The sequence below is a fragment of the Corylus avellana genome, chromosome 3, assembly GCF_965113065.1.
Source record: "Corylus avellana chromosome 3, dhCorAvel1.hap1.2, whole genome shotgun sequence".
Lineage (NCBI taxonomy): Eukaryota > Viridiplantae > Streptophyta > Magnoliopsida > Fagales > Betulaceae > Corylus > Corylus avellana.
This window is the reverse complement of record NC_142492.1, coordinates 11,151,075-11,173,720: the sequence shown is the minus strand read 5'-3', so window position 1 is coordinate 11,173,720 and position 22,646 is coordinate 11,151,075. Positions and strand designations below refer to the sequence as shown.

Genomic DNA, 22,646 nt, shown 5'->3' with positions numbered 1-22,646 from the left:
ATTATTTTTTAAAAAATGCTCATACCCCCCACCACCCCCCACCCATTTTTTTTTTTTCAATGCGGGGAAGAGGGGAGAGGGAAAAGTTACAAAATAAAATAAAATAAAATAAAGGCAACCGAGCCAACTCTATAATAGTTGAAAATATGTCAAATAATTAGAAAATATGTCAATTAATAATTAGGATCTCTCTTGAGAGATATCCTAAGGCTATAAATGAAACATATGTCACATTGATAGAAATAATAATAAAATATTTTATATATTTTAAATTTAATTAGGAAAATAATAATAAGAAGTTTACAAAAATAATAAAATATTAAGGGATAGTCGGACCACCCCAATTGGGCTTGGGGTGGCCCAACCACCACCTGGGGTGTTTCGGCTACCCTAAATTTATTTATTTATTTTTTCAATCTTTATTCATAATTTTTATTAATTTGGATGAAAATTTTTGAGTTAAGTTGAAATTTCTTGAGTTGAGTTGAATTGAGTTTAAAAAATTGCCAAACATGAATTTAGAAAAAATTTCAGTTTGAGTTGGAAAATCTTGCTTCCCAAACAAGGCCTGAACCTTTCTAACTCGAGAGACTTTTAAATATGGCATTTGGATGTTTGGCACATGGCGGGTTGAAGTTATCTGATTAATGGTGTAGTTATTCTCCGTGTAATGGGTAGTGGGTTGTTTGAATGGGTTTACGTGATTTATTTCTTATTTATTTCTTTTCCTTTTTCTTTTTCTTTTAGGTAGACTCGAAGTAATACAATTCATGTAATTTCTTCTTTTTTTTTTTTCCTGATTATATATTAATGTAATTAGTTGACCAGAATTGAGAGATACTGAAGATAGTTTCCAAACATCACTATAGAGTGTTCGAGATGGAAACGAGTATCATCCATGGCTCACCCTTTTTCCACATCTGGTGGTTGCACTCACGGGATTTTTACTCACTTTCTCTCGTGTGTTTTGGAGAAGCCTTTCAAACCAGGTGTCTGTTATTGTGCTGGATTTTTGGTTTTTTGGTTTTTTTTTTTTTTTTTTTTGGGGGTGGGGGGGTGTTTTTGTGGTTCCGGGGTGGAAGGGGGATATTGTAATTTCAATGGTAGATTGATAAACATTAAAGAGTGTTAAAGAGCTAAACAAATGAACCCAGCAAAATTTTCAAACTGAGGTGACAAGGGTTTTTAAATTTTTTTTAAAAAAAAATGCAATTCTCTCTCCCTTGTCTGCCACTTACGGTCTGTCACGTCAGTTTAAAAATTTTTATAAGTTCATTTGTTTAGCTGCCTAGCATTTCTCTAAACATTATAAAATTATATTATACTTCTAGTGGTAGATTGAAAGACATGGTAAAAATTTAAACATTACGAGAACATTGCAAATAGAGTGACAAATAGAAGGAGAGCCTCACTATTATATCACCAATGTCTTAAAGATTAAGTTAATATACCTCTTAAGTGAAACTCAAGTCAAGGTTGGATTTTTTTCAAAAAATAAAAAATAAAATAAAATAAAATAAAATAAGGTTCAAACTCAATACATATTAAATTATGGTTTTTTTTTTTAAAAAAAAAAAAAAAAATTAAACGATAAATTTAATCATATAATTAATACTTTAATAATAACAATATTTTATACAGTATTGTGAATTTGTGAAGACACCAATAGTTATCACACATGGCATTAACTCAAAGAGAGTTCGCATAAAGCATGTCTAAAGAGATAGAAGTTTTTTTCTTTTAGCAACAACGGGGCAAGGGGGAAGGGGACAATTACAAAAAGATTGGACAACCCAACAATAAACTTCTTTCATACAATTAGATTAGTGTGGAAAAATAGAAATTAAAAGGAAATTATTAAATGAATGACTTGGCTCTATGAATTATTGACACAAAAGCTAAGAAAAGTGGTCACCAATTAAGGTGGTTTGAGGTGGTGTACCGGAAACGGTACAACTAGCAGGCACAAAAAAGGGCACAAACCTTGAAAAGTCTCTCAATCCTTCCTAAAACCCCAAAACAACACTAATGAAGGTCGGGAACAAAACCAACAGTGGGAGGAACCAACACGATGTGTATAGCATAAGTCTTTCCTACTAAATCAAACCACATAAGAACAATATTGAGACATAAAACCATAACAAACAACAACAAAAAATACATAGAAAAACAACAAACAAATCCAAAAAAAAAAAAGCAATGTCGTGGGCTGATTGGAGGACGCAGGCTCGTGCGTGACCTCCACGCACATGGTGAGTGAGATCCACTTGCTGATGCGTGGTGGGGGGGCCGAAATAGAGCGCAAACAAGACAAACTTAAGGAGAGGGTTGACACTGCTTTTGTGGGAGGAAGAGCAACCAAAAAGGAGGAAAAGGGAGGAAAGAAAATCCATCCCTCCTCCCCTAAATCGTGCACACGAACCTAATACAAAAAAGAAATGCTACATAATATTCTCTCATCCTTCTCCCTTCCTCATTTTTTTAAAATCAACTATTAGATCTGCAGGACCCACCTAAGTGTCAAATTTAATGGTTGATTTATTTATTATTATTATTATTATTTAAAAAAAGTATAGAGAATGATGGAAGAAGAATAAGAGTAGATGGTCTAGCACTTCTCAATACAAAATTAACAAGTTAGGGTTTGAGGGTCTGCTCTATTTAATTAAATGAATCGAGTTATAATTGACCTATATAATCTTATAATTATGCCTTTACCAAACTCAAACCCGACACAAAAACACGAATTATCACCCCCTACGCTTGTCTAAACAATCTTCTAGTAACACAAGCTGCACAACAGTTTCGAAATTTCAATTACCACAGATTTCAAATTGTTACCGCAACATTGTTGTTGCCTTAATAGTTCTATAAACAATTTTGAAAGATCTATCTTTGACAATCAATACCTTACTTTTGGTTGTCGATTTCAGATAATTTTGTCTGAGTTCATCTCAATTTTAAAGATCCAGATAAGACCAAGGGGAAAACATAATGAGGTGCAAAGAAAAGGCTTAGAATTGTTAAGGCGGAAAAGTATCTGGTAAGGCTATCGATAATGCCACCCTCGACTTTTGGAGGCATAATGCATTATGGGAAATTACCAAGTTAAGTTTGTAAAGACGACTCTTGTTGTGTTAATACTTCTGAAAGCAATTTTAAAGATCCATGATTTACAGTTTGTTGATAATTATATAAGCAAGTGATCAGACAGTGTTAAAATTGTATTTAGTAGTTAATGCAACTCCAATCACATGTTGAAACACTAGGTCGGCTCGATCGATTTTGAGACCTAAGGCGATAAACTTAAGTGAGACAATTTTTTTATATTTAAAGATTAAGTAAATGATATTAGTTTTAATATGTTGTTTATATTTTTTATTATTATTTAAAATCGTTTGTCTTGCTTTTTACTTTTAATTTTTGTAAAGCTACATACTCAACTCTTATCTTATTCTCATACAATCAGACTGATGTTGCATTGACTATAAACCATTAAATCAACTTTTATTAAAAAAAAATTTTAAAAAAATATCCAAGGGAGTGGGATGAGAATTATTATTTATTTTTTATTTTTTGCCAATACGATATGGAGAATGCATCTCTACTGCGACATTTTTAGTTTCAACGGGTGACATATTTTATGTTGAACTACATATAATTCATTTATGTAGAATTTAATTTACGCAAAACAAAATTTATTTTATTCCAAACATAATTTAATGAGTGAACTCAGTTAACATGTTGGTTTTAAGTTTATGTAAAATTACGAGTTGTAGTAAAAGGATGATCTCGATGCCTTGTAATTTTGTTTTTACTCTGTCTCTTCTAGCTGCACATTCGATCCAATGCAAACCAGTCTTCCTGATTCATTCTCTCAATTTCCATGGACATGAAACATTTAGAAAGACCTCTAAATTTCCATGTTTGTTCACACTATCAACAGGGACGAACATGGCCCCCCAATATATATAATTGATTAGATTTGATCCCTATTAAAATTAAGTTTACCGCTCGTTCATGTTTTGACCCTCCCAACAAAAAATTTTGGTTCTATACTTATTCCTTTTAAGTAGATTAACATAGTCATTTGTTTAGTTTTAGACTCATAATGGGATTGGTTAATTTTGTGGACACATGAAGAAACTATTTACTCTCATCCTATATATAAGTGATATTAGTCCATTAGACTTCATTAGGTCATTATATGAAAATTAGGGTTGAGAATAGTAGTCTTTTTACACACACAAAACATAAGGCATATATTGGAAGCTTATCATGAGATTAATGGAAGTACGTATGGAGAAAGAACAATAGGGGTTTGCTTACTTCTTGGAGCTATTAATAAATAACTTGTTGACATACGCCAAATCCAAACCAAAATTTTTCTTTTTTGGATGAATAATTCATCTGCATTTCATCTCAAACTTTACATTAGTTGCCTATTTTCCTCTCTTTTTCTTTATTTGAGCAATTAGGAAAAGCTAAACTAGTTGCTTACTTGCTTTACAAGTTACAACATAACAAAAAAAAAAAAAGAGACATGAATGAAGCTAAAAATTATCAGAGAAATCTCTAGTAATCGATCAAAGCCCTCTTAAGAATGCTAAAATTGAATCTTGAATTGCTTTGATCCCAATAAAGTCCAACCTCATCACCCTTCATCAAGCCCCTCCTCTTCACAAATTCCTTGGTCCATTTTTCAATGAGGACATAGCTCCGGCCACTTCTCCATTTTTTGAATTTAAGCTGCTTTTCAGACTTCGTATCACAGTCCCACACAGCAACATGTACCCCATCCTTAATCTTTTCAATTTTGTTTGCATCCCACATCGGCAAAATATGCTTCTTTACCCCATCAGCCGCCAACAAAAGCCTCGACAAATCCCCGATATCACTTTTCTGAATCCTTTTCTTGATAACCCAGGGATCAAAGGCTGCAGGCTTCTCTTCTTTCTTAACTTCTTGGCAATTTGGTTTCATTCTTTTGATTCCACAAGCTCTGGAGGATGATGCAGGGAGCTTGGCAGTGGCAGAGTTCTCACTTGCTTTCTTCCTCTTTTTGGTGATGCAAGAAGAAGCGCAACCCAGCTTCAAATCCAACGAAATCTCCCCCAAATCCAATCCATGTTGGCTCCTGGTCGCAAGTTCTTCAGCTTCACCGACTTGATCATCATTCTCCCAAGTAGACAAAAAATCAAACAAGATGGGCTCTTTTTCGTTACTTTTAGAAGAAGAAGCAGAATAAGTAATCTCATGATCAGTTGACAGCGACAATTCCAACGAAAGTAGGCTCTTTTCGCCATCTTTTCCTTCTGGGTCTTCACTCACAGGCTTCATGGCTGCAACGACTGAGTTTTTCTCTATGGCTATCATGGTGTCTCTGTTTTTGGGATTGCAGAATAAACCCAACTCTCCCCTTGCTGATCGGCCACAAGGCAAAAAGCATGAACTGGGTTTCCAGGACATTAGAGGACCCTCCATCGCACCTAGAAGAAAACGAAGAAGGAAATCGTTTGTGATTCTTGGAGGTTCTTGCGGTGAAGAGAAAGGTGTGAGGTTGGTGGGACTTATATAGGATAAATAGAAGGTCGGTGATCTTTTCAAATTTTCAGGCCGTTGAGAGTCGGAAGTATAAGTGTCCAATGTCGGTGGATATTGTGTCGTTTTGATAGATTATAAAGAATTTCTCGCCGTTAAGAGTCCAAAGTCGGTGGAAAATGAAAATTGTACCGTTTGGTGGAATCATAAACGTTTACGACTCGTCGTTTTAGATTTGGAAACCCAGCAAGAAAGATGGCCACACACACAGAAAAATAATTAGTAAGGTTGTCAATAAAATAAGTCCAAAATGAAACTGTAGTGAACAAAAAAGGTTCAATTTTTTTTTTTTCCAAAACAAAAATACATTTTTCTTAAAATCATTAACAACACTTTTCAAATATAGATCCAATAAAAAACTAAGAATTATTCTAAATGTCACCCATATTTCATTTTTCTCTTTAAAACTGATGTAACTTTTAAAAGTACAATTAGATCAAAATTCAATAATAATTTATTACAGATCCAATAGTAATTTTAAAAGATACATTAGTTTTGAGAGACACAAAGAAAACATGAGGATGACATGCAGTATTACTAAAAAACTAGAGTGTTTTTTTACTATATATTAAAATTCAATGATAATTTTTAGTGCCACGTCAAGAAACGTATACATAAGAGTGTGAGAATGAGTGTAATATTTCTCATCTTTGAATAGGGCAACTACTCACCTGGGCAAGGAAGAATAAATTGAAATATGGTGTCTGATATATTTCAAACAGAAGTCCATTATGTTAGGTTGTGTGCTACAATGTTGATGATTTGGTATATTTTTTCTTGCATATTGCAGCCTAAAGTAAGATAAGATGCTTTGGATATCTACAATGTGGTGGAATCTTTCACTCTACTGGTTAGATACCATTCTGAACTATTAAAATGAACCATGTTCTTACTTGTGGGATTCTTTAAAAGCCTCGTTTGGTAATAGTTTTGAAAACGCTTTTATGTTTTTAAAATTAAAAATACCATTTTTTTCTCAAAATTATTAAACAAATAATTCAAAACACAAAATATTTTTTTAAATTACAAACTTTGAGAGGTGTTTTAACCGAGCGATCTCACAACTCATAAGTCATTGCCGACGCTTCTCAAATGTAGACCTCACCAAAAATTGCTTCTCACTTTTAGAGCATTTTTATTTAGACTAAGCAAATTTTCTCTCTAATTTAGCTAAAAAAAAATGTATTTTTATTTTTATTACTTGCTTGCTTTTTGCAAAGTGCTTACATTTAAGTGATTTCACTCGTTATTAGCTATTCATTTTTACTATTTTATTTAAATATTTTTTATTTTTGAAAGTAATTACAAAATTGTGTTCATGTCTTATCAGAGTAAAAAAAAACTTTTAACTAGCCGGGTGGGAATGAATGTTCTATATTTAATCATAACATTTCTTTAAACCAAAAAAAAAAAAAAAAATTCAAAATTATTAAACATACCCGATTAAGAGCCTGTTTGGGATTGCATTTGAGAAATAGAGTTTTTAAGTCAAAAAGAACTTTTGAGCAAAAACTTCATTTTTAAGCTTTTGACAAAAATGTTTTTTTTGACCATTTTTTAGATTTTTTTGACTCTTAAAAATGCTTTTAATTTTTTGCCAGACGAATATTATTTTTTTCAAATAGACTTTTTGAGTGTTAAAAATACTTTTAAACCCCTCAAACGCAATTCTAAATATGCTATAAGAAGCTGCCCCAAAAATTTGAGCCAAAAATGTCCTTTCACTCCGAGCATCCTTAGGAAGCTGCTCAATACAATTCCAAAAGTAATCACCTACTACCTACAACACACTAAACTCTCCAACACCACGATCAGATTGGCTGTCCAACCGTTCAAGGAGCAAAATCCACCAATCACTACCGTTTTAAATATATCTGCTAACCACAGGATTACTCTTCTCAAACAAGGTCAAACAGATACGGTACACTCTGTGGCACCAGAACCTTCCTCGCAATTTCCAACGTGGCTCACGTTAGCACAGGGCCTTTTCAGAATATAATAGGATATTTTCCAAGTGACAAAAAGAGAGTGGCGCACTTTAGTACATCATAATTTGAATTTATTCTTCTAACAATTCCTATATAAACCCACCAGACTCTGCTTAAACCCTAACTTTCCCCCCAAATTTTCTCGTGAAAATGAATGTTGTTATCACTGACCCACTGTATTTTCGAGGTTTCAATCTCAAAACTCCACACTTACATTTGTTTCTTTGGTTTTGAAAGTTTCACTTTCTGTTTGGTTGGTGAGAAAACTAAGGGAATAGAAATAGAAGAAAGTGTTAGCTGCTATATAGTTGAATTTGTCTAGTTGGGTTCTGGCATTTGTTCTGTTGAAATGTGAAATTATGTAAAGTTTGAAGATTTCTGGGCAGCCAAACGGAGCATTAGATCTTATTTTATTCACTGTTCGGCTTATTTTGCGATTTAGTGAATTTGGAAAGCATGTATAATCATTTCTTTATGTGCTGGATATTGGGTTTTCCAATTGATTTTTGCGCAAGCTTTCAACTCCAAGCAAAGGAAATGTTAGATGTCGCCGTTTAATTTGCTGGATGTTAATACTATTAAATTGCTGTATTTTTTGGGTGTAGTTGGTGTGTAAAGGTGTAGCTTTTTTTTCTGTAGTTTGAAGGTCTAGATTAGTGTGTTAATGTCTAACTTGTGAATTTTCTTTTCACGTCAGGGGGTTGGTCATTGGTAATCAGTTCATTGTATTTCCTGTGGAACAGAGAAGCTGGATATCTTTAATTTTGACTCGATCTACATCGAATAGAAATGGGAGGCACTTGACTGGTAAGTGAGTGTGACATTTTTTCTACTACTATTCCTACTTGACATGTTTTCAATCTCATTGATCAGTGGAATTACCGACCTGTTTTGCTTATTGAAATGTGAAATCCTGCCTATGATAGGCTTAGGTTTTTGTCTTTACAAGCAATCCATTTTGGGTCTAGAGAAAGATAGTGTTTTGTCTACTGCAAATCCTTTATAAGATTGAGGAACAGGAAAAAAGAGCTTTGAAAATGGCTTCCTTTCTAAATATGGAAGTTGATTGAGAGTTACTTAAATAAAACCTATTGAAGGAGAAAATAAGGAAAATAGGAGAAAATGCTTGGGCATTGCCCATGATTGACTACAAAATGCCACCAAGACCAAGGTTTTTAGCATTTTTATTCTTTTATAAATATTTTGATTATCATTTGTTTAATAAGCTTTTCAATTGTAATAAAATTGAGATTGAATCTGGTTGAATCCTTTGTGTTTTGATTAATAACTGGTTCAATGCTTTGTCTTAAAAATTCTTTTTGGTGTTTTTTTCTTTGTTTCCTTTTTTTTAATTGATAATATGGTATGAAGACCATTTATAAGAAGATGAGAAGTTGCTGAAGGTCATTTATTATGTTTCATTTTGATTGAAATTGAAAATTATATCATTCAACATTCACATTTACCCTTTCCCATTATCTCACAAATTTTCAAGAGAGAAGTGGTTTGACATTTTTTCTTCTTCGCTGATATATGAATTTTTTGGTGGAAATTCTGAATACTTCAAGAATATTTGACATCTTTAATGTACACTTTCTACAGTCTGTTATTTGTGGTTATGAATTTATATGAGGTGATTCACAGTCATCGCTCTTAAAGTTGAAGTCATTAAAAAAAGAAAAAGATAGAGAAAGTGGCAACTATTTTTTCATAATCGTCATACCCACACCACCCCCCCCCCCCCCCCCTCTCTCTCTCTCCCTCTCTTCATTTTTGGTTGAATGCACTTAAGTTAAATTGTTATGGGGTTTTAGCATAGCTTGCTAAAACTCTAATTTTCTTTTTTCTTTTGTGTTTTTTTATTATTTTTATTTTGGTAGGCATTATTCTTTTGAAGTTTTAGTTATTTAAATAAGATTATATGTTTGCGCATATAGCTTTTCCTGAGACTCAACGATATAGAGGTTTACTTTTGTATATGAGATCTCTAGATCTGGTTGTCTTTATTCTTTCTTTTCTTTCTATTATGGACCCATTTTTTCCTTGCTGGTGTTTTACTATTAATCTCATTGTTATATAGCCAATACAAATAATATATTAAATTTATCTTGAGTTTGGTTGATGTCATTTGTCTTAAGACCTCTATTTTGGTTTACGTGATAATATAAATAAATTGAGATTAAAAGGGTTTTAAGAATGTAGTATTATTTTGCATTCAATGATGCAATTTGTTAATTCCGTGTTGCAGTTACTTTTCTATCAAGATATTGTTGTAGTATCTGCTTTTTCAAGGAAATTCTTATAAGATTTGAGAAAATGGTTGGGTGTAGCAAACCAACTAGAAGTGATCAACCTTCAATCAAATACAGGTCTATCCCAGTCAAGGGGGTCTCCTTTGCGCCTGCTGATTTTGTTCATGAAGGATATTCCCCCACCCTCTGTGACAATAAAAGTAAGCATTGCAATAAAATATCTGAACCCAAGTCCCCAGAGATATTGAGTACAGCTCAGCTTATCTCAGCAGTTGGTCAGATATGGGATTGTGCAAGTCATCCTCTTTCCTTTTTCCAAGCTAAGAAGAGCTTGAATTACAATGACAAAGACTTTGAGAAAGAGGAAATATCGGATAATCTGGGTGTGGAAGGAAATGGCAGGGTACCTACTTCAGCTGATAGTAATTGCGTTTGTCTTGAAATAACAACTGCTGGCCATATTTCACCCATGGTGCATCCAAGCATAGATTATTCTAAAGGAACCCAGAAGATGTCAATATTTGATAGTTATACTGAACATTATACTCATTCGTCATTCTGGAGTTTTCTGCAAGGTCATAATAACATGTCTAATGAATTGTGGCGGGAAAAGGGGCTTTCAAGTCTAAAAATATCATATGAGTTGGGAAATATATATGGATGGAGGAGTGAAATCATTCCTGCTGGAGTAAGGCATCCTGTGAAACCTACTGAAATTGAGAACAAGATAACTGGTGAGAGAAGCATTTCGGGAGATATAACTAGCCCGGCAAGCAGCTGCATTTCAGGAGACATGGCTAATCCTGCAAATTTGTCCGGCCGTAATTGTGATTTACTCAAATGTAAAGATTCATCTTCACTTAATACTGTAAATTCAGCAATAAATGCAACAGAAACGACCTCTCTGTATAAAGATTATTTCCTTGGGCCAATCCAAGATAGTCTGGCAGATGGTGGTGTTTCAAGGTTTCCAAGTTCTAGTATATATGCAGACTATCATATTAACTCTTTGGCTTCGTGTAATAGTGCATTTGAAGAATGCCAATGTAAGACTGGTAGTAATGAACTTCCTGAGAACAACAGAAAGCAGTCTCAAATTTCTGTTATGGAGGATGAATATAAAATGCAAGTTCACGCTTCAGCACCACAAAAACCTCAATATGTCCTTGCTAAGCAAGAGCATGCCTTTGCAGGGGCGTTGTCTGGTATATTTGTTAGCCTTTGTCTACATCCCGTTGATACAGTTAAGACAGTCATTCAATCTTGCCGTGCGGAGCAGAAGTCTATCTGTTACATTGGAAAATCAATTGTTTCTGATAGAGGTATGTTTCTTTACAAGACTTGAAGGAGATTGTACATTTGTACTCATTAGAATCTTAATAGAACATCTATAGTTTCTATGAGAACTTGAAGGCTTTCTGTTTTGATTTGTGAACTTTTGCCTAAATGCCACTTTGACAATTGGTAGGGATTGATTTCAGGTTTAACTGGACTTTATCGTGGAATTGCTACCAATATTGCATCTTCGGCTCCAATTTCTGCTGTTTACACTTTCACATATGAATCAGTTAAAGGGGCTTTGCTTCCTCTTTTCCCTAAGGTAACCTTTTGTCTTGTATATGTGTGTTTCCCTATCATTTAGTGTTTTTTTTTTTTTTTTTTGATGTGAGGTGGGGTAGGAGAGAAAAGTTGAGTTGAACACATTTAGAAGCCTAATTTAAAGCATTATAATTACACTATAGGGGTTGTTGGTTCTTATTGTAAGTGTAATCTTTGTTGGCTTTCAAGTCTTACCCATTTCTTTCTTGCAGGAGTATTACTCTTTTGCCCATTGCATGGCAGGTGGTTGTGCAAGCGTTGCGACTTCTTTTATTTTTACTCCTAGTGAGCGTATAAAGCAGCAGATGCAAGTTGGCTCACACTATCAGAACTGCTGGTATAACTATAAGATCCTGGTATTATCTTTGTTAATATTACCACTTTAACATTGCTTGCATTAGACTATGCATTGATTTGATCTCATGTTTTTTTCTTGAATTCATTCAACTATGAATTAGTTTCAATTATTGCTAAAGATATTGCATCTTTCTGGATTTTCTATATGGTTATCCAGATCTTAAGTTTATAGTCTTAGTATCTCTTACTTTCTAAGATGCTTTGGTTCTGCCATGATTTGTCCAAATGAGACGTATGTTTTGTTAGTTTGCCCTTTCCATGTTACTAATTTTTCTATTTTTTTTTTTCAGGAATGCATTAGTTGGAATCATTGGAAATGGTGGTTTACGGTCATTGTATGCTGGATGGGGAGCAGTACTCTGTAGGAATGTTCCTCACTCAATTATCAAGGTAACGCTTCCTACATGCTAGATGGGTTCATGCACTTGGTAGGGGGACTATCGGGGCAAGAAGCCACACACACACACACACATGCACACACACAGTGATAATGAATTGGTGAGAGACCTGGCTATATCATATATATGATATAGTAAGCTTCCTATTTTCATTGTATAGGACAAGCTGTTATACACATGTTTTTTTATCCCATTGTTATTAGTCCTCCTTTTTACTTAAGCATGTGATTTTTGAGGTTATCTTTACCATTATGTGCAGTTCTACACATATGAAAGCCTGAAGCAAATGATGTTGTCATCAGGACAAACTAATGCTCCAATTAGCACATTGCAAACGGTTTGTTTGTCCCTTCTTCCTGCCTCCACTTTGAGCATCTTTTTCCTACTATGCTATTATACCTCTTTTTAATAATAATCTAGCTACTAGGTGACTTGCTTTTAGCAAAGTGTTTCCTTTCTATTCAAATCAATGTTACGCAGGATATGCTAAGGTAATTTTTCAATCCCTGCAGTTAGTTTGTGGAGGACTGGCTGGATCTACTGCTGCTTTGTTCACGACTCCTTTCGACGTGGTGAAGACGAGATTACAGACACAGGTCCATAATTTTTTTTATAGAAATTTCATGATTTACTGACACTCCTTTCAGTAAATCATGCACAGGAGCATTGTCTATGCTAGATCTCTGGAGTAGCTTTCTGAGATGACTACGAAGTTGGATTAATGTATTGTTTGGCTTAATTAGATTGAAATGGGTATTCAGTAGAAACTAGAAAAATATTGGAAATGACAATTTTTTTTCTATAAAGAGTTTCACAGATTGGATGTTTTCCTTTAATGTCATATCCCAATGCCCAACTCTTCTTGTACGCTTACACCAGTGAGTTCAGAAATAAGGCCTGCCTGGACATCCATGCTGGTTTATGTGACAATTAGATTTAATTTTTCCATGTTCTATATCTTCTAGGGATTATTGTCATAAAGAACTGTTTCTGCTTCTCACCCAGTGGATGTTATGCAGATTCCAGGATCCATGAGCCAATATGACAGTGTATTTCATGCCCTTCGAGAAATAGGCAAGAATGAAGGCTTGCAAGGCCTCTATAGGTATGGTTTCCCTTGATCTGCACATTATCATTTTTTTCACTGTGTAATTGTCTGAATTTGTTAGTCCTTCCATTCACATGAGCCAGGTTTGATAGTCTGTTGCTAATCTCTTGAAGTGCTGGTCTCCTTTTCATAACTATTACCATAATATGCTTCTGTATCTGTTGTATGATCTGCTTTATTCTTATCCTTCTAATCAGGGGATTGACTCCAAGATTGGTCATGTATATGTCTCAAGGAGCAATCTTCTTTGCATCGTATGAATTCTTCAAGAGATTATTTTGTTTAGAGGTGTCACAACATAATGTCCAAAGAATACGACACAACCAAAGCACAGAAGATGATACATCATTAAAATTACCAATCCTGTCAGCATCATCTTCTTCATCATCAACGTCCTCATCGTCATCAAAACTGCACAGTCTACATTCATGATGATTTGAGAGATCATACACGATATTTTCTTTTTGGGCACGACATACACAATTTTGGATCTTAGTCATTGGGGTGGAAAAGGATTGAGGAAATCAAGGTCTTCAGCTTATTTGAGAGAACTGCTGGAACCATTGATTGGAACTTTTTTTGCCCCCTTGAAATTGTTAACGAGAAAGAAGGATGTAGGAATCTGATTGTATCATTAAAGTTTGATGAAACATGAATGAGCTTGTCATTGGTGTTCAGTAAGTAGTGTATCATTCATGGAAGTGTACTATAGCGGATGCGGCATCAGTTTCTGTACATCAGAGCATTGTAGAATTTCTTATCAAGAAAGTAGCATTCTTTTTGTAGTGCAATTGCTGAAGTTGCTGGACTTTATCAACATTCATTTTTGCATCATATTTTCCTTGCTTAAAATGCAGGCTTGGTTTGTAACTAGTGCTTCTGACTATAATTAGCAATGATTCTTACATACAGAATTTGTTCTCTTTCACTCAAATGATACAATAGGATTACAAGCCCAGCACATCACACTAGAATGCTGCAAGTCTGTAAGTAGGGCTGCTCATTGGGTTGGCCCAAACCGGCCAACCCAATGATTCCAACCCGAACCGATGGGGGGTTTGGTTGTGTAAACCTGTTATCCTGTTGGTAGTTAAATTCATATTCCAATATAGTCAGATTGAGGGTGTTGATAAACTTTGACATACCCAACCCGGCCAACCATATGTTATTATTCACTTTTCATTCTTCCCTTTGTTTTGTTCTGTTCTTCACCAAAACTCATCGCTTCTCACATATCAGATCTTCCACAAATCTTTTTGTTGGTCAGTGTTTTATTGCCCTGATTCTTGATTGGACTGTGCATGTTAGGGTTGAGTTCACGATATTCTATCATGATGATCTTTGCATTTTGGTTTCGGAAATTTTTTCCTTGTTTGAAGATTTCATTGGCTGATTATTCTATTCTGTTTTGATTGCTTTGATGAGTTTACCCGTTGATTGTTTGGGTTGGTCAGTCGGTAAACTTACCATATACTGGCGGAAGGGGATCAGTTTGGTTTGGTAACCGAACCCCTTGATTGATCAGTTACTAAAACCGACCACCTATGATTGTCAGTTTCAACCGTCGGTGAAGGTTGAATACCGATCTGAGGGGGCTGGTGCTCAACCCTATCTACAACTAGGTATCAAACTGCCACTAGTGGTGAAAGATCTTGATGGCATTCAAGAGATGGCCTAGTAAAATTATGATAAAACAAGATTTTTTAGTTAGATTAGAGCAAGTAAGATCTGACCCAAATATAAGTTTTCTCAATCTGTGCTTATTTCAATTCTACCAATAAAGGTAACTTACTATTCTGCAGGCCTTGATGGTTCAACAGAAAGGTATCTTTGGAGTTTAATCCTTATCATTAAATTATACCTAACAATTTGATGTCTACTATAAGAAATTTATTAAAACTATTTATCTGTCATTAAAACTCCATCCTATTGATAATCCAAGCCACCGCCAGGTCCAAGATCCAAAATGTGATGGTCAATATTGAAGCCGATGATTTATACAAATCTTGAGAAACAAAATATCAGCAAGATGGTTGTAGTATGGCCGTGAGTATTCCCGGCGAACCCGGGTTGGCCGCCGGCGATGGCGACAGTATTTTAGGAGACTCCCCCATATGTGCTCTCTTAAGGCATGTCCTAGCCACAACGTTTTAAAGCAAGGTAAATTAATCCCAGTCAATTTAGTAGAGCTTATGAGGAATAGGAGAATTAAGTATCTCATACAATCACTGAACAAAATGTAAACTCATGCATTCTTGTGGTTCAGGTCAGAGTGCATGATCATTGAAGAGCTGCTTTTTTTTTTTTTTTTTTCTCAAAATGATAACGTTGATGCAAATTTTTGCAAGGTTAGACTAAATGATGATCACCTGTTAAAAAAAACGAAAAAAGCCAATGAAGTGGCGGCTGTGGCACCGTCATGGTACTCGCTGAGGAATCTCTGATGGTTAAGTCAGACAATTTTTATGAGATAACCTAAATAGAATTTTGGGTTTTTTTTTTTTTTAATTTTGTGCCATACCCTTAGTGGAGTTTTTGACTCTTCTTACCTAGGATTTTGGAAGGGTATCACTGGAATCGGATAGTGTTTTCTGATTTCTCGCCTTGTAATTGGCACATAGATGTGTAACAACCATCTAATGGATACGAATCTTGAGACTTTATGACCCTTGAATTGGGTTGACCTTTGATCATTTATTTCCGTATCAATTGCCCTCCATTCTCGAATCTAACATGCGATGTGCTAGCCTGACTTTGGGAATCCATTCGGTCCGGTTGTGATAGTTAGATAACCATCTTTTCACTTTGCGTCGTTGGGTTTTTGTTTTGGCTAGGCTTTTAGGAAATTTTGCATCTTGTCAAATTTGACAGCCCTACTACTAAGAAGTATGGAAACAACGGCCTATTACTTAACTGTTACATATTAAGATATAAACGCACTAGTGAATGAGCCAATTCTTTGGAAAGTGACTGTAAACAGAAGAAAAGAAAAAGGCATGTAAGTGTTAATTATTTTGGAGATACAAACTTCTTGTGAACAAAGTTTCCATCTAGTTTCCTTAGCCTACATCCTTCATGAGACCACAAAAAAAAGAAAAAAAAAAAAAAGAAAAGGAAGGCAAAAGAGGAAGGATAGTATCTCTGGACAATCTAATGATTACTTCTATTCCCTCTCTATCAAGTTACAATATGGACAATGTTCTGTTCTCTGTTTAATCTTTTACTATAGAAGTTGAAGAATGAATGGAATAATATAACAAAAGGATGTTGGCAACCCTATGGAAATAGCCCTCAGCCATGGGTAAGAATCTCTAGCTCGCATCTCCAAATAGCCCCATGGATTCTAAGACACCCTTTTAGTTTATGAGCACCCCGCCGACAGTTAAGCCGATGATGCTGCTAAGCAATTGACACACCCCCTGAAGCTCAGTGTCAACCGCAGGAACTGGCACCCCTGTGGTCATCTAAGGATGATATCATCCTCCATATTTCCTTTGAAGTCATGGGGTCATCTTAACATATGCAGGGATCCTCCAAGAAGCCCTTTTGCAGTGTGTGAAGCAAGCCGGTTGAGCCGATATTCTATACTCGAGCAATTGGCGAAAAGGGTGGGTTGAGCACATAAGATGGTGGGATTTCTTTTACCATCTTAGTGACTTTGGTCTTCTCCTCAGAAGTGACGGCTGCTTCAATTAAAAATTCCACTCCCTCGTCGATAAGCACTTTCAGCGAATTGCTTTGCGATAACTGTTTGTTTCTGTCCTTCCTGCCATCAGTGGAAGCTTCTGTGCCATGCAAAATAGCAACACAAATGGAGAATGCTTGTAATGTGGATAATTGTGCATGAAAATCAACTGCATACTCTCCCTCTTCAACAAAAGTCATGGTCAGTGCCGGTGCACTCTCTTTCGCTCCCTGCATACAAATAAAAATCAGGTAACAAGTTGTGAGATGCGAAGTATAGCCATAACAAAGTCTGGACCTTACTGCATCAGGAAAGAATAATGAAGAAGGATTTTCTAGTTGCAAGAGTTGAAAAAGGAGATACGGGTTTGATTGCTCTACTTTTGAAGGATCTCTTCTTCTTTTTTTTCATTAGTAATGATACATCACTGAAACGACTCATTGTTAGACAACACAATTTGTTTTGATTGTCAGGCAGCAAGCACCTATAAAAAATGGGGTACACCATTTCTTGGGTCTTGTTATCTGTAAAGATATGTTGGGTGGAATCCTTGCATGTGGACCCAGCATCTTATGTTGTAGAATTCCTTATTCTCCAACCAAATTATGATATCAAGAAAAATAAATTACATCAAACAAAATGCTTACCTGAACAAAAAGCTCCAAAGGCTGCTGATTGTCCAGAAGTGGTTGATCTCCAGCACATTGAGTACAGGGATTGCCTAAAACAGTGAGGGGACAGGCCATGTCCCAACCGCCACAGTCACAGCCTCCACCTAATCTCCATCGATCTAATAATGATGAAGGGCCCCGACTTTCAGCACTAGGCAAGCCATGGTTTCCAGTTGGAACTAACACCTTCACTTTTTCTGGACTTCTGCTGTCATGGCAGCCCTTTTTCCTCTGCTCAATCATAGAAGGATTAAGTAGGTTTGAGATCACTTTATCACTAACCTTATCTCCACTCCTGTATGTCAAGCTCTCTCTTCTTTCAAATGGGACTTGCATAACAACGGCTGCAATTTCAAGGTCTGGATGCAATTCTGCAGATGCCCAAGGGTAAGAATTTGAAGAACCAAAATCACCTTTCTCAGAGGCTTGTCTATGTTGTAGTTTAAGATTCACTGGACGAGACCTATCATCGTCGAAAGTTTCCTTAACCAAGCCTGGATTAGAACCTTTGACAGCTTTATCAGCATCAGGGTTACCATTTTCTTGGGCTGCAACACTTTGCCTTGCATGTGCAATATCATACAATACAAACTCTGTCACCACAGAATTGTCAACAACTCCACCACCTTTTAGTTCTGAACACAAATAACAGGAAACTTGCATCTGTCCCACCATGGAGGAATCTTTGTCACTACTGTTCCATCTCCATCCGCTGGCATTACTCTTCTTTCTACCATCAATGGAGTGAAATGTATATACCCAATTAAAAGCATTGTCCGTCTTCCATGTCTTGGCCACAAAAACATCTTCTGGGCACTTCAAAGAGAACTGAAAAAATGGCACTCCATGTTTGTATTCTAACTTGAGGTATCCATGTAGGTGAACTGGTGAGCATGCAACAACTGAATGGTGGTTCTCTCCCTCGACAAACGGAGGATCAAGTTCTGGCAACTTCTCTGCATTTGAGAAATCACGCAGCAAAGATTTCCTAGATGTTTTGTTCCTCATGTTTGTTGTCCCAGATGCTTTTAGCCCACCAGATTCCACTATGTAACCTAAAGGACTCCGCAAAGACTTGGACTTCTTGAATGGATCAAACATCTTTCTGATAGGGCTGAATCTGGACTTTGAGCTAGCTCTGGAGGAGTAATCGCTTTCTGATGGTGAAGGCGAATGGAGCATTTCCACCTTTGCCGAGAGCGACTTGTGGAATGTGCGACCTGTGTCTCTTTCAAGATCATTACTATCATTTAGAGGGCCAACAGCTTTGCCACTTCTAAATTTTCGATCCACCACAGTATCAGCAGGTTTATCCATGTCATTCGAATTGAGACAAATTCCAACAAAGCCATCTGATGAGCATGGTTCTGCATAAGGCTTGCAAACAGATTTTGGACTAAAGTTTGGATCCAAAGATATCACCGGAGATCTCTTCTTCAGGCCTTCCTCATCTGGACCACATAATGAGTCAACAATTCTAAAAGAGAAAGAGCTGTCACTACTACGACACATTGCAATATTTCGCCCCCCATCAACGGTGCCAGTTTTCTTCATTTTTCTTACCTCTTTGGAAGTTTGATAAATGGAACCTCGCTTGAGCTCAATGTTACCCTCCAGTCCAACAGGTCTAGATGGAATGCTTTTACAAGAAGAACTGCGATAGCGACCAAGGTTAAGCTCTATGAAGTCCTCCTTTAGGCTCAATCGATCATCTTTACGCATGGGTTTCCCTTTTGTGTTTCCATTTACAACATTGGAGCAACGTCGATGAGATGGAAGAACGGTGTTAGGACTCAGACCAATCTTGCAACTTTTATCGAAGTCCAGCTCCATCTCTAGTCCCATTGATAAAATCCCAATCCTGCAAGAAATTTCAAAAGAGGGGAAAAAAACACTATCATGACTTGCATATGCAAGACAGAAGCACACTGATCTGACTATGAAATATGAAGTTTTCAGTCAATTATCCGAAACTAATATATTGGTGCAGGGTCATAACAACATGCCAGAAGAAAAGCTTTTGGCTGCAAATTTTCTGTCAGATATGGAAATTATTGGCATTACATCTCCAGAAAAAAATGCATAACAAGCCCAGACACCTTTCTGAAGAGGTCTATTAGCAACGAACAATACATAAGTCTCTGAAATTGATTTTTTTAAATAACATATGAAACTTCACAGATGAAGCATAAAACAAGACCGTAAGGAACAATTGCCAATGAAGAGATATCAGTTCAGTGGCAAATGCATTCAATTTGCAGAATTAAATCTGTGTTCATAAGTTATGAAAATGGATACATTTGATCATATTAGAAAAGAAAATTCAAAATAAAACAATTTAGAATTTCTAATAAAGAAGCAAGAGTACAATGCTATGCAACCTCAAAAATTACCAGTGTTTGAAAAGGCATACACCCCCCCATTAGTGATTCCAAACTTTAAGATCACAAAAACCTCAAAAACCCAATCTTGATCCCAAAAAACTGAAGCCCCTATAACACCAAGGAATCTTCTGATCTATATAGACCCCAAAAAACAAGTAAAGGAGCATACACAAAAGCTACAGTTTACTGACAAAGAAAAACAACTACTTTACTTTTCTCTGGCATTCCAGGCCAAAATGAGAAGAAAATGCTTGTAAAAGAAAAATGGCCATACCCCACTAGATCTCAGAGAAGTGAACTCAAAGAAAAACCCAACAAACTGCAAGCAGATGCAATCATATCCTCCAGTCTCTTGAGCTGAAAGTCACCATGAATCCATAAGAACAAAACCCAACAACCAAATTTAACAAACAGTAAGCTGTGACCAATAGAATACAAAGACTTCCCCAATAATCAACCAAAGTGTACGCAAAAAGAAAAGATATCCAGAATTATGCCAAGAGTAGTAAAGCATTGCTGCATAATAAACACAAAAAGTGAACTCTATAGAGAGAGAGAGAGAGAGAGAGAGAGAAAGGGTGTGATGTAAGACAATGTTGGAGAGAGAATGCATGCCTGATATGAGTGAATCTCTCTCACATGAGGCAGGGCTGCAATGAGCGACAAGCTGCTGATAAGCTACAGTTCATGTCTATAAAGCCATCTCCTTCAAGCCATCATATAATGCTATAGTGTTGTGTTTTTTTAAATTTTTTTTTTTTTTTTTATACTTCCTTTTTTTTTTTCAAATGTTTCTCTTTTTAAACTTTTTTGGGTTGCCTTGGAGAGAGCACCCATTGACAAAAAGACAACTATAGCCTTGTTAAACAGTAGCTAAGGTTTTAGTTTAGTGGCTAATTCTAGGATTATATAGTCATTAACCCAAAAAAAAAAAAGGGTTAATGTCCAAATCACTGGCACAAAATTATTATCTTAAGATTTGGAGAACAGCATATATCAAGCCCGGAATCCTACAATTAATTGTCTGTTTCCCAATAATTAATTATTGAATTAAGATATATTATTAACGTTGTAAACTGCAGATCTCACACTAAACTGAAGTTACTTTATAGCCCTCAATCCTTTAATACATGGACAGAAATGCCCATCACACACACACACACACACAAAGATATATATATATACTTTTATTATTTATTATCATGTTGCCAAATTTGCAAGCCAATTTAAAGTATAAAGCAACGACTCATTTTGCTACAATCAATTTTGTAGGTGGTCCAAAAGATGTGTAAAGTGTATGAAAGACTATGACTATTACCCCCATCGACTTTCTCAAACTTGGTGTCTGCTTAAAATTTTGATGAAAAGTTTTAAGCAAATAAAGAGGGTAAAAAAAGTTTGTTCTAATTTCAATTACCATATTAAATAGGTAGAGTGCTCTTCTCCGACAAGTCAGAATAACCTAGATGTTATTTTGCTTAGTCAAAATGTTAAAACGGGTCTGAAATGTTTTGCATCACGTGAATCGTGCTCATCAAATATGGTGAGTATTGTTTATTTACTAAATGTGAATAAAAAAATAAAAAAAAAATATAGTGTGAGGTATGTAACTAAAATAGAGAAAATAACATTAAAATCACTAAAAAGCTCTTTGCTCTTCTCCATTTTGAAGAGACTTTTTTGGCAAAATACTACCATACCCAACAAATTTATTGAACACTCAAACAAATTTTATTTTTATTTAAAAAAAAAAAAAAAAAAAAAAAAAAAACTCCTTTTCTTTTATTCCCATTCTCTCCTTTTAAATAAAAATAAAAAACATATATTTAAATGAAATAATAATAAGATAGAGAGTGAAATAACTTTTATTGAATGAATTGACTAAAATTTTAAAAACGGAATGTAAATGTTGAATTACTCTTATTCAAGGGATCAGGATCCTAAAAAATTTATTAGCTAGATTATTAACAAGTTGACCAATAAATATAAAAGAGTGTTTATAAGACTCACCTACCCCGACTCCACAAAATTTATTCTTATATTTACTTACTATCAAAATTATTAATTTAGGACCAATAAAATTAATATATAAGAATGGGTCTTTTAGTTTTTATTGGCCGACATACATATATATGGACAAGGGTAATACTGTACAATCAGTGGTAAAAGGGTAATAGCAGGGGTCTTGGTGGTAGACTGGTAGTCAAGGATAGTAACGTGAAAATGCGTGCATGTGATTGGTGTAGGAGGGACGAGCCAATTCTGATGCGGTCTGTCACATCCGACCCACGGAATCTTTTTACTCCACTAATCAGCATTAAACTAAAAAAAAATTAAAAAAAAAATAAAATTATATATATAATTAAGATATGAGACGTCCAAGTCGCTACAAATATTTTGCAATTAGTCTGTTAATTTGTTAATTAACAAAGCTATAAGACGTGATTAGATATGTGACCTTCTTGTCGGTGCTGCAGAAAAGATGATACGTACTTCAAGTACACTCAATAATCCCCCCACCATCTTTTCTGAAGTGATAAATCAAAGGGAACAAAAGCACTGAAAGAGTAAATAGTAAATATAAATCCAAGCAACAATCTATT

At 35.3% G+C, this 22,646-nt stretch overlaps 2 protein-coding genes across 5 annotated transcripts; one reads left to right on the top strand and one right to left on the bottom strand.

The window, feature by feature from the left end:
• The first annotated feature begins 7,676 nt into the window (after positions 1-7,676).
• Positions 7,677-14,088, top strand: LOC132176690 (Mitochondrial substrate carrier family protein). 2 transcript variants are annotated; one of them, XM_059588963.2, is made up of 10 exons: positions 7,677-7,776; positions 8,287-8,396; positions 9,838-11,163; positions 11,323-11,441; positions 11,653-11,777; positions 12,088-12,187; positions 12,455-12,532; positions 12,708-12,791; positions 13,215-13,300; positions 13,501-14,088. In XM_059588963.2, the coding sequence occupies exons 3-10, from the start codon at positions 9,906-9,908 to the stop codon at positions 13,733-13,735; spliced, it is 2,085 nt and encodes a 694-aa protein (XP_059444946.2). In that variant the 5' UTR covers positions 7,677-7,776; positions 8,287-8,396; positions 9,838-9,905; the 3' UTR covers positions 13,736-14,088. The 2 variants fall into 2 exon arrangements, with proteins under 2 accessions (XP_059444946.2, XP_059444947.2); XM_059588964.2 differs by having other exon boundaries at positions 8,287-8,400.
• A 2,357-nt stretch (positions 14,089-16,445) lies between these two features.
• Positions 16,446-20,730, bottom strand: LOC132176493 (bromo-adjacent domain protein, putative (DUF3527)). Of its 3 annotated transcripts, XM_088514743.1 has the most exons (4): positions 20,659-20,730; positions 20,318-20,400; positions 17,636-19,520; positions 16,446-17,218 (listed from the first exon to the last, which is right to left on the bottom strand). In XM_088514743.1, exons 3-4 carry the CDS (start codon positions 19,502-19,504, stop codon positions 16,886-16,888), a joined length of 2,202 nt encoding a protein of 733 aa, XP_088370869.1. In that variant the 5' UTR covers positions 19,505-19,520; positions 20,318-20,400; positions 20,659-20,730; the 3' UTR covers positions 16,446-16,885. The 3 variants fall into 3 exon arrangements, with proteins under 3 accessions (XP_088370869.1, XP_059444706.2, XP_059444707.2); XM_059588723.2 differs by lacking the exon at positions 20,318-20,400 and having other exon boundaries at positions 20,659-20,722; XM_059588724.2 differs by lacking the exons at positions 20,318-20,400; positions 20,659-20,730 and adding an exon at positions 20,053-20,303.
• Positions 20,731-22,646: the final 1,916 nt, after the last annotated feature.

Bases quoted from the DNA above. Each gene is read 5' to 3' on its own strand.
- LOC132176690 (XM_059588963.2), top strand. From the start codon at position 9,906: ATGGTTGGGTGTAGCAAACCAACTAGAAGTGATCAACCTTCAATCAAA. The intron at 11,778-12,087 runs GTATAACTATAA...TTTTTTTTTCAG, and splicing joins TCACACTATCAGAACTGCTG to GAATGCATTAGTTGGAATCA. The intron at 12,188-12,454 runs GTAACGCTTCCT...CATTATGTGCAG, and splicing joins TTCCTCACTCAATTATCAAG to TTCTACACATATGAAAGCCT.
- LOC132176493 (XM_088514743.1), bottom strand. From the start codon at position 19,504: ATGGGACTAGAGATGGAGCTGGACTTCGATAAAAGTTGCAAGATTGGT. The intron at 17,219-17,635 runs GTAAGCATTTTG...ATTTGTATGCAG, and splicing joins CTTTGGAGCTTTTTGTTCAG to GGAGCGAAAGAGAGTGCACC.